Here is a 14,447-nt window from a genome sequence, read left to right as displayed (position 1 = left end):
CTGAACTGTATGTGGCAGTTGAAGAGACCCCAACCCAGTCATAACAAGTTTGGCTTTTATTCACCTTTATTGAAGCAATGTAAGTTGACAGCAATGACCGGAGTCACAAGGAGGGGGGGGAGGGGGACGGGGGACGGGGGGTGAAACGTGCCATTTATGTATTAGTTTATCTCTCTTTCCTAGGTGAAAAAGCTGGTGTATGTGTACCTGGTTCGCTATGCGGAGGAACAGCAGGACTTGGCCCTGCTCTCTATCTCCACCTTCCAGCGCGGATTGAAGGTCAGTCAGAGATTCATGTAGAATCATAATAAGGGTTAGGAGAGTTTACTCAGAGGGATAAGACAATGTCTGAACTGTGGTTTGGAAAAAAAACACAGTTAAAACACGGCTGTGGACCCCTGAGGGCAACAATGGAGATGTGAGGTTTTCACTTTTAATGATTTCAGTTTTGGCATCTCAGCAAACACACACACACACACACACACACACACACACACACACACACACACTCACACACACACACACACACACACACACACACACACACACAGACGTGCATCTATGCACACACACACACACACACACACACACACGCACACACACACACACACACACACACACACACACACACACACACACACACACACACACACAGACGTGCATCTATGCACACACACACACGCACGCACACACACACACACACACACACACACACACACACACACACACACACACACACACACACACACACACACACACACACACAGCCTTACAGCCTGTGATACTAGAGGAGGTTGGTGATATGAGAGAGTCAGAGGTGGAAAGAATACTGAAACCCTAACCCACCCAAGTAAAAGTACTATTACTTCAGTGAAATTTCACTCAAGTCAAAGTAAAACTTGTAGTCCAGGAAACTACTTAAAAATAGTAAAAGAGTAAAAAGGTAGCTTAAGTGAAAGTAATATTAAGAAAGTTATATAAGCTCATTTCATCATCATGACCTGATGCAGACGATTTCCCATGCAATGTTTTTTATAGAGGAAGAGAGGAAATGAATGTAAGAGAGGAAATACATGTAAGAACAAGCAGCATGATTCAGTATAATTCATATTAAATTGAAAATATATAAAAACATAAAATTAAGTCATTTACTGACCCACTAACTCATCCATCCTTTTACTGCCTCATTCACTCACTCACTCACTCACTCACTCACTCACACTAGTGATGCCCGCGCACCGACAGCTGAACAATGAAAATCACGTTTTTCCAAATATCTGTCCTACAAAGCTAACTAGCCGTAGCTTGTTGTTAATTAGCAACAAATTTAGCATGTTCTCTGGCCAGCAAATTGCCAAATATGTAATCACAGTTAGTTTATAATTAGTTAGCAGATAATTCCACCCTCCTGGGGAGGCAGAGCTTACACTGCACGATGAGCTGTTGCCTTTGATGTCTTTCATGTCAAACAGCTCATTTAGGTACGGCCAGGGATGTCCGTGTTCCTTCTCTCCCTCAGGTGCTAACGTTGCTAACGTTGTCTCTGTGACCGGTATCTTCCTCCTCCTCTACAACTTCCATCCCCTTCTCCATCCTATACTCCTTCAAAGGACCGATCCAATTAATTTTTTTTGCTAATACCTGCCCGTTAATGATTTAGCTATGGATATAACTGTGCTCTGTAACAAATTTAAAAAGTTTAAAAAATAAAAATAAAAAAATAAAAAAAAAGGGAAAGTAGGGGAGTAGAATACTTACTTAAAAACATACTGAAGTAAAAGTAAAAATACCACAAAAAAAAAGTATAAATCCTTGAAAAATCTACTCAATAACGGTAACGTGAGTAGCTTTCATTTGTTGCTTTCCACCTCTGGAGGTAGCTGTTTCTGTGTCTCTCTCCTAACCTATTCAGCCTACCACAACTATTCTCATCACACTTTTGCTTTCCTTGTCTATCATCCTTTTCCCACCTCTTCCGATCCTCATATTTCCTATTCCCACTCACATTCTCCGCTTTCTCCAACTAATAGCCAATCAATATTTCATCCTTGGATATGATTTAATCAATGACAACAATGAAATGTATATCACAAGTACAGTATAGTAGTGACAACAGATTTCAAGCAGCAATTTCTCTCTCTCTCTCTCCCTCTCTCTCTCTCTCTCTGTAGGACCCTAACCAGCTGATCCGGGCCAGTGCTCTGCGTGTCCTGTCCAGCATCAGAGTCACCATCATCGTTCCCATCATGATGCTGGCCATCAAAGAAGCTGCCTCCGATATGTCCCCCTATGTGAGAAAGACCGCTGCTCACGCTATCCCCAAACTCTACAGGTACTGTACCGTACTGTGATTGTAGTGAATAGAACTTATCCCCTAAAATGGCTTCAAGAGATGCTACAAGATTTATATTATTGTCCCCCGAAATAGACAGAAATATTGTCCCCCGAAATAGACAGAAATATTGTCTATTTAGTGTGTCTAGTGTGTGTGTGTGTGCGTGTGTGAGTTGTGCGTGTGTTCTTTTGTAACTAGTGGCTCTGTGGCGCAATGGATAGCGCATTGGACTTCTAGGTGAACGTTAGTGAAGTGATTCAAAGGTTGTGGGTTCGAGTCCCACCAGAGTCAAATTTTCGCTCCTAAAGCCCTCTTCACCCCCACTACCCCCTTGTACAAGTTTCTCTCTACAACTCTGCAGGTACTGTACCGTACTGTGATTGTAGTGATTTCCACTTGCAGAACTTATCCCCTAAAATGGCTTCAAGAGATGCTACAAGATTTATATTATTGTCCCCCGAAATAGAGAGAAATATTGTCCCCCGAAATAGACAGAAATATTGTCTATTTAGTGTGTCTAGTGTGTGTGTGTGTGTGTGTGTGTGTGTGTGTGTGTGTGTGTGTGTGTGTGTGTGTGTGTGTGTGTGTGTGTGTGTGTGTGCGTGCGTGTGTGAGTTGTGTGTGTGTTCTTTTGTAACTAGTGGCTCTGTGGCGCAATGGATAGCGCATTGGACTTCTAGGTGAACGTTAGTGAAGTGATTCAAAGGTTGTGGGTTCGAGTCCCACCAGAGTCAAATTTTCCCTCCTGAAGCCCTCTTCACCCCCACTACCCCCCTGTACAAGTTTCTCTCCTGTTAATAATAATAATAATACAAAATAAAAAAAATCTTTCTTCTAGCATTGTGACTGCCTATGGCCCCTGGTCCGAGCATTGATTACTTTATCTTATGATGACTGATGGATAGATGATTCACTTACTTAAACAAATGTATTTGTTGTAAGTCGCTTTGGATAAAGGCGTCTGCTAAATGCCATAAATGTAAATGTTCTCGCTACAGCTTGGACCCTGAGCAGAAGGACCAGCTGATCGAGGTCATTGAGAAGCTCCTAGCTGATAAAACCACGGTGGGTTAAATATCTCACTCTAGCCAACAAGCTAACACAGAGACAATGAGATGCTATGTCACTTTATGTGATAATGGTTTAAGCCTTAGAATGCACTACAGTGTATGTCACATTGCAATATACATTGTATCTTTGAGATCTAAGTGAAGCGTAATTACATTATATTCTCTCCCTCTGTCTGCATGTGTGTGTGTGTGTGTGCATGTACATGTGCTTACGTGCGTGTGTGTGCATGCTTGTGTGCGTGCGTGTGTGTGTGCATGTGTAGCTGGTGGCGGGCAGTGTCGTCATGGCTTTCGAGGAGGTCTGTCCTGAACGCATTGACCTGATCCATAAGAACTACCGTAAGCTGTGCAACCTGCTGATCGACGTGGAGGAATGGGGCCAGGTGGTCATCATCAACATGCTCACGCGCTACGCCAGGACGCAGTTCCTCAACCCCAACATGAACGTGAGGACAGGGAGCAAATATTGGCTGTGTGTGTGTGTGTGTGTGTGTGTGTGTGTGTGTGTGTCAAAGGGAGTGAGTGGCACATATCACTAATGGCTGCCATGCATACAAAGGCCTTTACGTTGCCAGTCATGACCACATTGTTGACTTAATTGCTTGTGAAGTTAGACAGGTGTCACCATCAACAGTCAAAATTCACAAGCATTCCCGTGTTATGGAAAGTTGGTTCAGTGAGAATGATGACACGTTGTACATGGAGGAAGCCTTTTCTACAAAACCAGCCCCTGGTCACACTTATTAGTGGCCTTGTCTTCTGGTGTCAGCTAATGGTACTGGCATTTGGCAGGTTTGGACATGTGCATTACCTCACAGTATGTGGCCTTTTTTCCCAAAGAAAAAAAAAAAGCAGCTTGCCAGATACTGCTCTGTGTCAGCTGTTATGGGAAGCTTAGCTGTGTGTCGAAAACAGTGCCACTTGTTTCCATGATATCTATATGACAAATCTTTGTTATATTTTGGGTTCTTTGATGTAAAGCTTTACTGTGAACCCGAATAAAGTATTCAAATGTTTGTGTGTGTGTGTGTGTGTGTGTGTGTGTGTGTGTGTGTGTGTGTGTGTGTGTGTGTGTATATAAACTCATATCTCTCCTCCTCCTTTATAGGAGTCCCTATTGGAGGAGGGAGAGAAGGCATTCTATGGCTCCGATGATGAGGATGATGATGATGAAGATGAGGAAGAGGAGGAGAAGAAGGCAAAAGAGGCTGCCATGGCTAAGAGGAAGCCCTACGTGATGGACCCAGACCACAGGCTACTGCTGAGGAACACCAAGCCCTTACTGCAAAGTCGTAATGCAGCGGTGAGTGTACTACTGCTCAGACCCGGGTTCAAATACCATTCAGAATATTTAAATGCTAAATAATATATATAAATACTTGAGTTGTGCTTGATTGAGCTTAGAATTATCCACTGCTATGACCAACTGCAAAACGTTTGATTTTGGCAAGCCTAAACTTTTAGTTTCTGATAGTTTTTTTTTGTTTTTGTTTTTTTTCAGCCTAATAATGGCTTCCTTGACTCTCATTTACACCTCATGTTGACAGACACCAACAGACACCTAGAATCAATACTAGACATTGACAGCTCTCTTATGCCTGCATAAATGATGTGATGCCACCTGTCACACCAATTGTCCCATTGCTTTTGGTGCCCTGAAAAAGGGAGAATATGTCTAAAAAGTGTTGTCATTTCTAAATGGTGAAACCAATATGTACACAAATACCCTCAAATAAAAGCTGAGAATCTCTGAGGGCTCTGTATATGTACCCCCTGTATCTAATCTAATCTCTCTCTGCCTCCTTTAACCCGCTATTCCCCCCTTTCCCTCCCTCCATCCCTCCCTCCCTTCCTCCCTCCGTCCCTCCCTCCCTCCCTTCCTCCCTCTTCTCACTCTAGGTGGTGATGGCTGTTGCCCAGCTGTATTTCCACTTGGCCCCTAAAGCAGAGGTGGGCGTCATAGCCAAGGCCCTGGTACGCCTCATGAGGAGTCACAGGTCAGTGTCGACTGTCCCTGACAGAATGAATGAATGAATTAACACTAGAAGCCCCGGGCCCCGGGGGTTTGCACTTTTGGGACTATTCTACTGGTTCCATTGTGCCAGGCAAACTCAATCAAGTCAAAGTCAAAGTGTCAAAGTCAAAGTGGCTTTATTGTCAATTCTTCACATGTCAAGACATACAAAGGAATCGAGAGGACGTTTCTCACTCTCCCACGGTGAGACAGATAAAGTGCCCAGGCACAACAGATAACACATACTAAAAGTAAAACATTCAATAAAAATAATTTAAACAGTGCAAAAAGAGCAGTCAGTAAAGACAGTAAAATAGCAGCCAAATACTGTGTATTATGTATAAAAAAATAATAGTGCAATAGTGCATTGTAGCAATAGAATAGTGGATTGTCCAGAGTCCGTGTGTTTTGGGGGGGGGGGGGGGGGGGGGGGGGGCTGAAGGGTTGGGAGGGGGGGGGTGGTTTCAGCTTCCTGACAGCTAGGAGGATGTGGCTGGGGGAAGTGAGGGGAGAGAATTTAGCTTCCTGACAGCTTGGGGTATGAAGCTTTTCGTGAGTCTGGTGGTGTGGGCACGGAGGCTCCTATACCTTCTTCCAGAAGGCAGGAGGCTGAACAGACTGTGTGCGGGGTGGCTTGCGTCGCTCACAATCGAGGTAGCTTTTCAAGCACAGTTAGGTATTTGAAATACAGTTTGAACCCAGGACTGGATAACATTGGCATATCAAGTGTGTGTGCATATGTGAGGTTGTTTGTAGGTGTGAAAATAACTTGCGCTATTTATTAGTTAGGTGACATAATGTCAAACCTAATTTGTATATCCAGTTATTAGTTTGTTTATTTGTTAAACTTTAAAGTATTCTAGATCCTCTAAAACATGGTTACCAACCAACCATATTGAAAAAAGCCTTAAACTATTACAACCTTGGGAAACATATTTTTTTTGTAAATTTAATAAATATATAAATAAATTTAATAAATAAAGTTTAATAAATTAATGAATTAAAATAACATTATCTCTCCCTCCCTTTCTCTCTCTCTCTCTCTCTCTCTCTCTCTCTCTCTCTCTCTCTCTCTCTCCCAACCCCCACCCCCCCTTCTCTCCCCCCTGTAGTGAAGTCCAGTATGTTGTCCTTCAGAATGTGGCAACAATGAGCATCAAGAGAAGGGTGAGTTGAATTCTCTATATGATCTGCAATGTTTGAAGAAGGGAGAGGTGAGAGGTGTACCAAGTCTTTTGTAACCTTGCGAGGCAAATAAGGTCTATAAGAGCAATGGGACAATTCCATTGTCCTTTAGCTTTTATTACTTGTGGTTCTATAAAGCAGTTATTTTTTATTTATATTTATTTTACAATATTACAATGTCAGCATATACCCATACAAAGCATAGACACAACATGTGTCTACACATAATCAGATTCACAATCATCACAGTTCCATCATGGGGCGTCACAAATACAGAAAAAGCAACAATGTTTTTGTCAAGTCGAATGCAAATAATGCAAAAAGGAATGGAGTAGTTCTGTGCTTGTGGTTTGAGGCGTCCTGGCGTGAGCTTGGTGTGATGTTTGAGGAGTCCCGGCGTGAGCTTGGTGTGATGTTTGAGGAGTCCTGGCGTGAGCTTGGTGTGATGTTTGAGGAGTCCTGGCGTGAGCTTGGTGTGATGTTTGAGGAGTCCCGGCGTGAGCTTGGTGTGATGTTTGAGGAGTCCCGGCGTGAGCTTGGTGTGATGTTTGAGGCGTCCTGGCGTGAGCTTGGTGTGATGTTTGAGGAGTCCTGGCGTGAGCTTGGTGTGATGTTTGAGGCGTCCTGGCGTGAGCTTGGTGTGATGTTTGCCCCTCTGACTCTCTTAGGGGATGTTTGAACCCTACCTGAAGAGTTTCTACATCCGCTCCACTGACCCAACACCGATCAAAGTCCTCAAGGTGATTAAAATACTTAAATAATACTTAAAATATATATCGTACATAAATAAAATGCTATTTAATTCACATATTGCGCCGCCATGTTAAAATTCATATTTAGAGAAATGTGTACTTTGAGGTAATGCTGTTAGTATGTATACTAAACAATATGTCAGGTAATTTCATTTCATGTTTTAATGAGATTCATTATGTCATTATTTCAATGCAAGTTTGATACATTTGTTTTATTTTAATTGTTTTAACAGCTGGAGGTGTTGACCAACCTGGCCAATGAGACAAACATATCTACCATTCTGAGGGAATTTCAGGTACAGTGAGATGGATGAGATTTGTGTCACTGGACCATAATAACATCTAAAGATCTAAATAGGTTGACTGCAATTTATACTGATGGGGAGAATATCTACAGTATAGTCGGCTTGACTTGTTTAGAGAAATTACTAAGCAGGTGTTAGTAATGGATCTTGGTCAAAGCTTACTGGAGAAGAGATGGCTTTCTGCACCTGACCCTTATAAATATATAACATATGTCCAGATATATTGTCATATATCTTGGTGTGTCGTATACTGAATGTCCCTACGGGGACCAAAATGTTTAAAGTAAAGTTGAAACTTTCAAATACTTGAGCTGCACATTTAGTTTGCCTGGTACAACCGAACCAAAGGAATAGTCTATCATGATCACGATCATGATTCCTCTATATCATTTGTTTCTACCATTTGCTATGCTGTTGTGGGTTGACTGTGCTGGTATTGTAAAATCCCTCTCTCCGGCAGACATACATTAAAAGCATGGATAAGGACTTTGTGGCTGCAACCATCCAGGCCATCGGCCGCTGTGCCACCAACATCGGGGAGGTGAGGGACACCTGTCTGAACGGCCTGGTCCAGCTGCTCTCCAACCGCGATGGTTAGTAGAGCTTCCATGGTGTTTACTCATAGTGAACATTGTAGGTGGAGGGTTTTTTTATGACAAAAAATTGTACAGTCATGGTGTGTGTGTGTGTGTGTGTTTGTGTGTGTGTGTGTGTGTGTGTGTGTGTGTGTGTGTGTGTGTGTGTGTGTGTGTGCGCACGCATGTGTGTATGTGTGTGTGTGTGTGCGTGAATATATACAGTAAACATGTTGCAGACCTGGTGGTGGCTGAGTTGGTGGTAGTTAATAGTTAATTTATTTAATTAATTAATTGACTGATTGATTAATTAATTGGCAGATACAGTAATCGAATGTGAGATAAAGGTTCCTGATGAAAATGTAACCATGTTGCAGAGCTGGTGGTGGCCGAGTCAGTGGTGGTGATTAAGAAGCTGCTTCAGATGCAGCCGGAGCGACACAGTGACATCATCAAGCACATGGCTAAACTCACTGACAACATTCAGGTGAGTCTACGATTTGACCGTTGACACCTACAGTGCAGTCAACCATGACTGGGCGGCGTCACGCTGCCGCAAACTCGTACTCCGACCTCACACAAGTCCCGAACCTGCGTTCTCTGTATTGCCAACACACATGACTGTCACTGGAGCGCTTGGTGGCGTAGCACACTAATGCGCATGCCACGTAATCGCAAGGTTCTTGGTTCGATTCCGACCCTCGACATATCTTGCATGCCATCCCTTCTCTCTCTTACCCCCATCCTTCCTGTCTTACCTCTACTGTCTTTATCTCAATAAAAGCAGAAATGCCCTGAAAACATATTTAAAAAAAAATTAAAAAACACATGACTGTCACTGAAACCAGCTACGCCACTGAAAAGCTAGCAATTGGATGGTGCAGGTGGGGGTATTTCAACCTCTGAGTGAGTTTATTCACTTTTCAACTCGGTTACATTTACAGATACCGTGCCAGAGGTGACTACAGAACCACTGGGCACAGACTTCAGTTCAGCGTCTAGTTTTGAGTGATGTTTGGTAGAGTTGCTGACTAAATTTAGGAGTGTAGTTGCATCATGGTTTAAATTCATTCTAAATTGGAACATCTTCTGTATAACACACATATTGCACATAGCACAGACTCCCTCACCACCCTACCTCGATGCATCTACAGTAGCTTTCCCTGCCTGGCCAGTTGTTTACCCTGTGGGATTGCCCTTGCTGTGCCCTCTTTGCCCACCAGGTGCCCATGGCTCGTGCCAGTATCCTGTGGCTGATTGGAGAGTACTGTGAGCATGTGCCCAAGATCGCACCCGATGTCCTGAGGAAGATGGCCAAGACCTTCACCAACGAGGAGGACATCGTCAAGTTGCAGATCATCAACCTGGCTGCCAAGCTCTACCTGACGAATTCCAAACAGGTGAGGCGGGCATATCGTATGGAATAGCACTTGACTGTCTATTTGTTTGTTATGGTTTTTCCCCCCACCCTTTGGAGAAAACACACCCGCATGCTACATATTTGTGCCAATAGGCAGGTATCCCATTCACAGTCGTTGTCCCTTTTCCAGATGCACATAACATTCCCTTTCCTCTCCTCTTCTCTCTTCCCCCTATCCCCCCTCTTCCACACAGACCAAACTGCTTACTCAGTACGTCCTCAACCTGGCCAAATACGACCAGAACTATGACATCCGTGACCGGGCACGCTTCATTCGCCAGCTCATCGTGCCCACCGATAAGAGTGGTGCCCTCAGCAAATATGCTAAAAAGCTGTTCCTCGCCCTCAAGCCCGCGCCTGTCCTTGAATCTCCGTTTAAAGGTAGGGCACGAGCGCCACCATTGGGAGACATGGTCTCTGAATACAATACATATATACTGTATATAAGCCATTTAGCTGATGTAAAGCGACTTACATTGCAGTGAGTGCATACATTTCAGTATATATGGTCCCAACAGGAATCAAACCCACAACCTAAGCGTTGTTATCGCCATGCTCCACCAACTGAGCCACAGAGGACCACAATACGATATAATATGATACGATACTATACATTATTATACATTATTATACGTTATAATACTTGTATAGTCCATTGCCATTGATGTTGTTTTTGTGAGGTCAGCATCACATTTAACAGCGAATGAGAATGAGGCCATGGCTGTGTAACGTCCATCCATATGAATACGCCGTTGTTGACATGAATGATTTGTTTCTACTTCCAGACCGAGACCACTTCCAGCTGGGCTCGCTGTCCCACCTGCTTAACACCAAGGCTGGGGGCTACCAGGAGCTGCCCGATTGGCCCGAAGCCGCCCCAGACCCCTCCGTGCGCAACGTGGAGGTGAAGGAGTCTGTGCGTGCAGTGGAAACAGTAACAACCAGAGACAGGGGGGCCCTCAGTGGTTTCCCGGGGGGCTACCCAAAGATGGGGGGCCTGAGGGGGCGTTCCTCTAGGAGGGCAGCGCCTCAGAGGGGGCCGCACTGTCTCACTGGGAGCACTGAAACGCACATAACTGACCCCATCGTCACCCTGCATCGATCTGCACCTCGTTCACCATCGCCATGACGTCATCACCGTAGAGCACATCCCTATTGGCCTCCATGCATTTCCAAAGGGATGCTGCTCCACATGCAGTACTGCCACTGGTGACAGACCCAATCTAGAATTGATAGTGAAATAGAGGACTCTTGCCCCAGTGGTAATCCAGTGGTGAGACAGTGGTAGACAGTGGTAGACAGTGGTAGACAGTGGTAGACAGTGTTAATCCAGTGGTAGACAGTGGTAGACAGTGGTAGACAGTGGTAGACAGTGGTAACGTTAGCGTGTATTGTTCCAGAATAACGACAAACAGCTGAGGTTAGATAGCAACACTGATACAGACATCTTTGCCAATTAAATTATACCGGCATCTAGCCCACTGGCTTAGATGTATCGAATCTCATGCTACCCGTACCCCCTCTGCTGCTCTGGGTTCCATTGGTCAACAAACGCTCAGCTGACCCCCACTTTGGTGACCTCTCAACTGTTTGAGCCAATGGTACATGGGTTAGGGGGGACAAAAGGCTCAATTCCAGCAATGCAGCTCAGCTGCACAGAAATGAGGCACCAAACACACTCAAAATTCACTGTTACAGTTGACTGTACAGTACGTCAAATCAAATCAAACTTTACTGTTACAGTTGACTGTACAGTACATCAAATCATGTTGATATAACCTTTATTGATATAGCCCATTTCACAGATTACACAGATGTAATACTATTCGCTTGACAGGAAAAATAAAGGATGACTCAGCATGACTCACCATGACTAACCACAGATATCACATACCACAATCAGCACCTCACAGACTCACACATACTACAGTTAACCCTGAAACCAAAACACCCAAGATTCACCCTACCTGCCCAATGGCCCCTTTACTCCACCCTATCATTCCACGTACCATCGGTTTCATATTCGGCAATATGTGCCCAAGATGGACATCGAATCAAAACGCTGATATTGCACTCCTCCACGCAACCAAATCTACCTGAGAACAAAACCACTCTGCATTTTTGACTGGTGCAAGGGGGACGGAGTGACATCAATGTCTGATTTGGTTGTCACACTTGGCCATCGTTGCTTTGTGAACTGTTTGTTTGTTTGTTTGTTTGTTGTTTGTTGTTTTATGATGTTTTTGTCGGTCTCCATGGTCTCTCGCCCTAACATTCCATTCATGGCCGATGCAGATTTCCAGATGAGGTCACAGGTGTGGTTGTTCGGTCTTTTTTGGACCATTTTACACTTTGAACCCTTGACCTCTTGACCTCTCTCTGACGGTCTCTCTTTCTCTGTGTGCCCCCGGCCTACAGCTAGAGGATGTCTCCACCAGCGAGGGGCGGATCGGCCTGCTAGGAGACTGGAGAGAGGTGCCCCTGTTTGGGAGTGCAGTGTCTTTTTTTTAATTTTTTTTAATTACTGCTCTACGCTCTTTCTATCTCTTTGTACCACAGGCAAACATAAAGCAGGGCGTTAAAGTTAAAGGGATAGTTCACCCAAATGACATCTATCTCAACTTATGGATACTTAGGCGTAACAGCAGGCTATGTGCAGTAGGCAGAACGTATGTGACCCACGGTCTAGCCACAGCTCAGTGGTACCATCGTTGTTTTTTCCAGTTTTATTTCCGTAATTGTATTACAGTTTTAAATACAAAGATCAACAACAACAGCATCAAGTGCATCGCTGAATGCAGAACAAGTAGTTGGCTATTGAATATAAAATCTGCACAACCAGCAAGATGATCCCTTTAGAGAGGAGGACAAGAGGTTGGAGGTTATGACGTTTTTCACGCTTCACATCACGTTGGGTTCAGTATTTGGAAGTTGGAATTTGTTTTTCGTAGAGGGGCTTTTGGTGGCGTTGTAGTAGCATGTGAAGTTGAGAGATGGCAGAGGGGACCACATTTGCAGAAGGATGTGCAGAGGGAACGGTAGATTGATTTAGACAGAGATGCATTTGTTGTCAGGAAACTTGGCAAGGATTGTCAGCTGCTAGACGCTAATTTAGGGTCCATTGACTTCCATTGTTTTTTGATTGAAAATGCTACCAGTTAGCGTTCAGTGACAGTCCCCAGGTAAACAGAACCAAAGAGTGAATAGAAGTCTGTCCTTGTCCATAGACTCCTTTCAGGGTAAGGAACCAAATATGTGATTTTGAACCCGAATCCAAACCCTTTAGCTGAGGTGAGAGCTGTCCTCCAGCAACAGTAGGGTCAAAACTAGCTGTATAGTGTGTAGTGCAAGTCCATTGTTGTAAGTCCAAGCCCAAATCCAAATTGTATTTGAGGATTTTATGTGGGTTGGTTTGCATGTGTTCACATGTCTGTTGGCGATGCTTTGATTCTGCGTGGTTTGCTGTGTCTGCTGACCTTGTTTGCTCTCCGAAATCTGCCTTTACCAGTTCCACTGTTCCACCATTCCAATCCCTCTGGATCAATCATTCCATCTTTGTTGCACTGCCATGGCAAAGTTTGATTAGCAAACACCACCACCTCATGCTTTGTCATTGAATAGGCATTGATAGTTGATGTGTCGTAATGACTATGTTAACCATACGAAATTGATAAATGTATGACATTAACTTTAAAAGTAAACTGCATAGTCTCTGAAGTAATTTCAATTGTTTTGGGGTTAAAGGGACACTTCACCGATTTTGGCCTCAAAAGTGTTGTCCAGATCACCTTGCGAATGTGTGGGGATGTGAAAACGGCTTCAAAATGCATTCTGCGGATCAAAAGCTAGGTATCGCTAGTTTGAAGATTTTACCCTGAAGTGACGTATTTGGATGTAATCACATGATTTTGAAAACTACAAGGAGCTTTAGGAAGGAGTGAGCTTACCGTTCCAGGATTTGCTACTGCCTGGTTTGTTGATATCCATAAGCACTGCGCTAGTGCATACATCACTTGTGTTTACTAACGTGCATTTTAGCGTAGACAGTCCTCCGTGGCTATCTGGGAGCCGCATATATTACTCCCTGGTCCAATAAAAGGCTATTTTCTCACTTATTTGTGAAAATGTTTTAACATATTAACATTTTAATTTATACAACAAAGACCACTTATAGTTTGCTGTTGAGTCATGGTCATCATCGGTGAAATGTTTCTTTAAGTTCTTTCTTGAAATATATGTCTTTTAAATAATGTATAAGTATTCTAACAGGTGAAACTTTATCAAAGTATGTTAAAGAATAATTCATCAAGGAGTTTGTGTTAAAGTCAAGTATTTTTTAAAGCCTTATTGTTACGTTTGCTATTATTGAAAACTGTTTATTATTATTTTTTAAACCCACAGTATTGAGAAGTGCAACTCAATTCCCTGTCAGTGATTTTTGTCTTGCTTGCTTTCTTGACCTCTTGTAGACTTTTCTTCCTTTTCTCATCTCACCTCCATTCCAATCTTTTTCTTTCCCCCGTCCGCCAGGTTATTACGCTGCTCGAAAGAGTCACAACTTTAACCAGCGTGAGTCAGTCAGTGCCAAAGAGCCCTGCCTCTTTGAGCCTCAACCCATAGAGCCCCCCAAAAAGTGCTTTTTGACCCCCCCGGCCTCCGTAGCTGCTGTTATGTGCCTAGCTCAGCCAAACTACCCAATGCAGCACCCCCCTCCTCTGTCTCTATACCATTAAAGAGCCGATTCCTTCAGAAGTTTCAGCAGTCCTCACACAATGCAAATCTTCAGAATGC

General features: G+C 43.7%; 1 protein-coding gene across 1 annotated transcript in view; it reads left to right on the top strand.

Annotated features, from left to right (window-relative positions):
* Positions 1-14,447, top strand: part of ap3b2 (adaptor related protein complex 3 subunit beta 2) — a gene marked incomplete at its 5' end in the record, with an annotated part of 42,388 nt that overhangs the window by 19,308 nt on the left and 8,633 nt on the right. The window contains 15 exons of the mRNA XM_083666718.1: positions 184-279; positions 2,172-2,332; positions 3,334-3,400; positions 3,669-3,851; positions 4,514-4,708; positions 5,305-5,402; positions 6,532-6,586; positions 7,273-7,344; positions 7,590-7,652; positions 8,122-8,254; positions 8,614-8,723; positions 9,460-9,636; positions 9,851-10,037; positions 10,442-10,560; positions 12,075-12,131. Coding sequence (XP_083522844.1) covers positions 184-279; positions 2,172-2,332; positions 3,334-3,400; positions 3,669-3,851; positions 4,514-4,708; positions 5,305-5,402; positions 6,532-6,586; positions 7,273-7,344; positions 7,590-7,652; positions 8,122-8,254; positions 8,614-8,723; positions 9,460-9,636; positions 9,851-10,037; positions 10,442-10,560; positions 12,075-12,131 — 1,773 coding nt within the window. The remainder of the gene's footprint in view (positions 1-183; positions 280-2,171; positions 2,333-3,333; positions 3,401-3,668; positions 3,852-4,513; positions 4,709-5,304; positions 5,403-6,531; positions 6,587-7,272; positions 7,345-7,589; positions 7,653-8,121; positions 8,255-8,613; positions 8,724-9,459; positions 9,637-9,850; positions 10,038-10,441; positions 10,561-12,074; positions 12,132-14,447) is intronic.

Source organism: Argentina silus (assembly GCF_951799395.1).
Source record: "Argentina silus genome assembly, chromosome: 3".
Lineage (NCBI taxonomy): Eukaryota > Metazoa > Chordata > Actinopteri > Argentiniformes > Argentinidae > Argentina > Argentina silus.
Note: the sequence above shows the minus strand (reverse complement) of the source record. Positions and strands in the feature narration are given on the sequence as shown.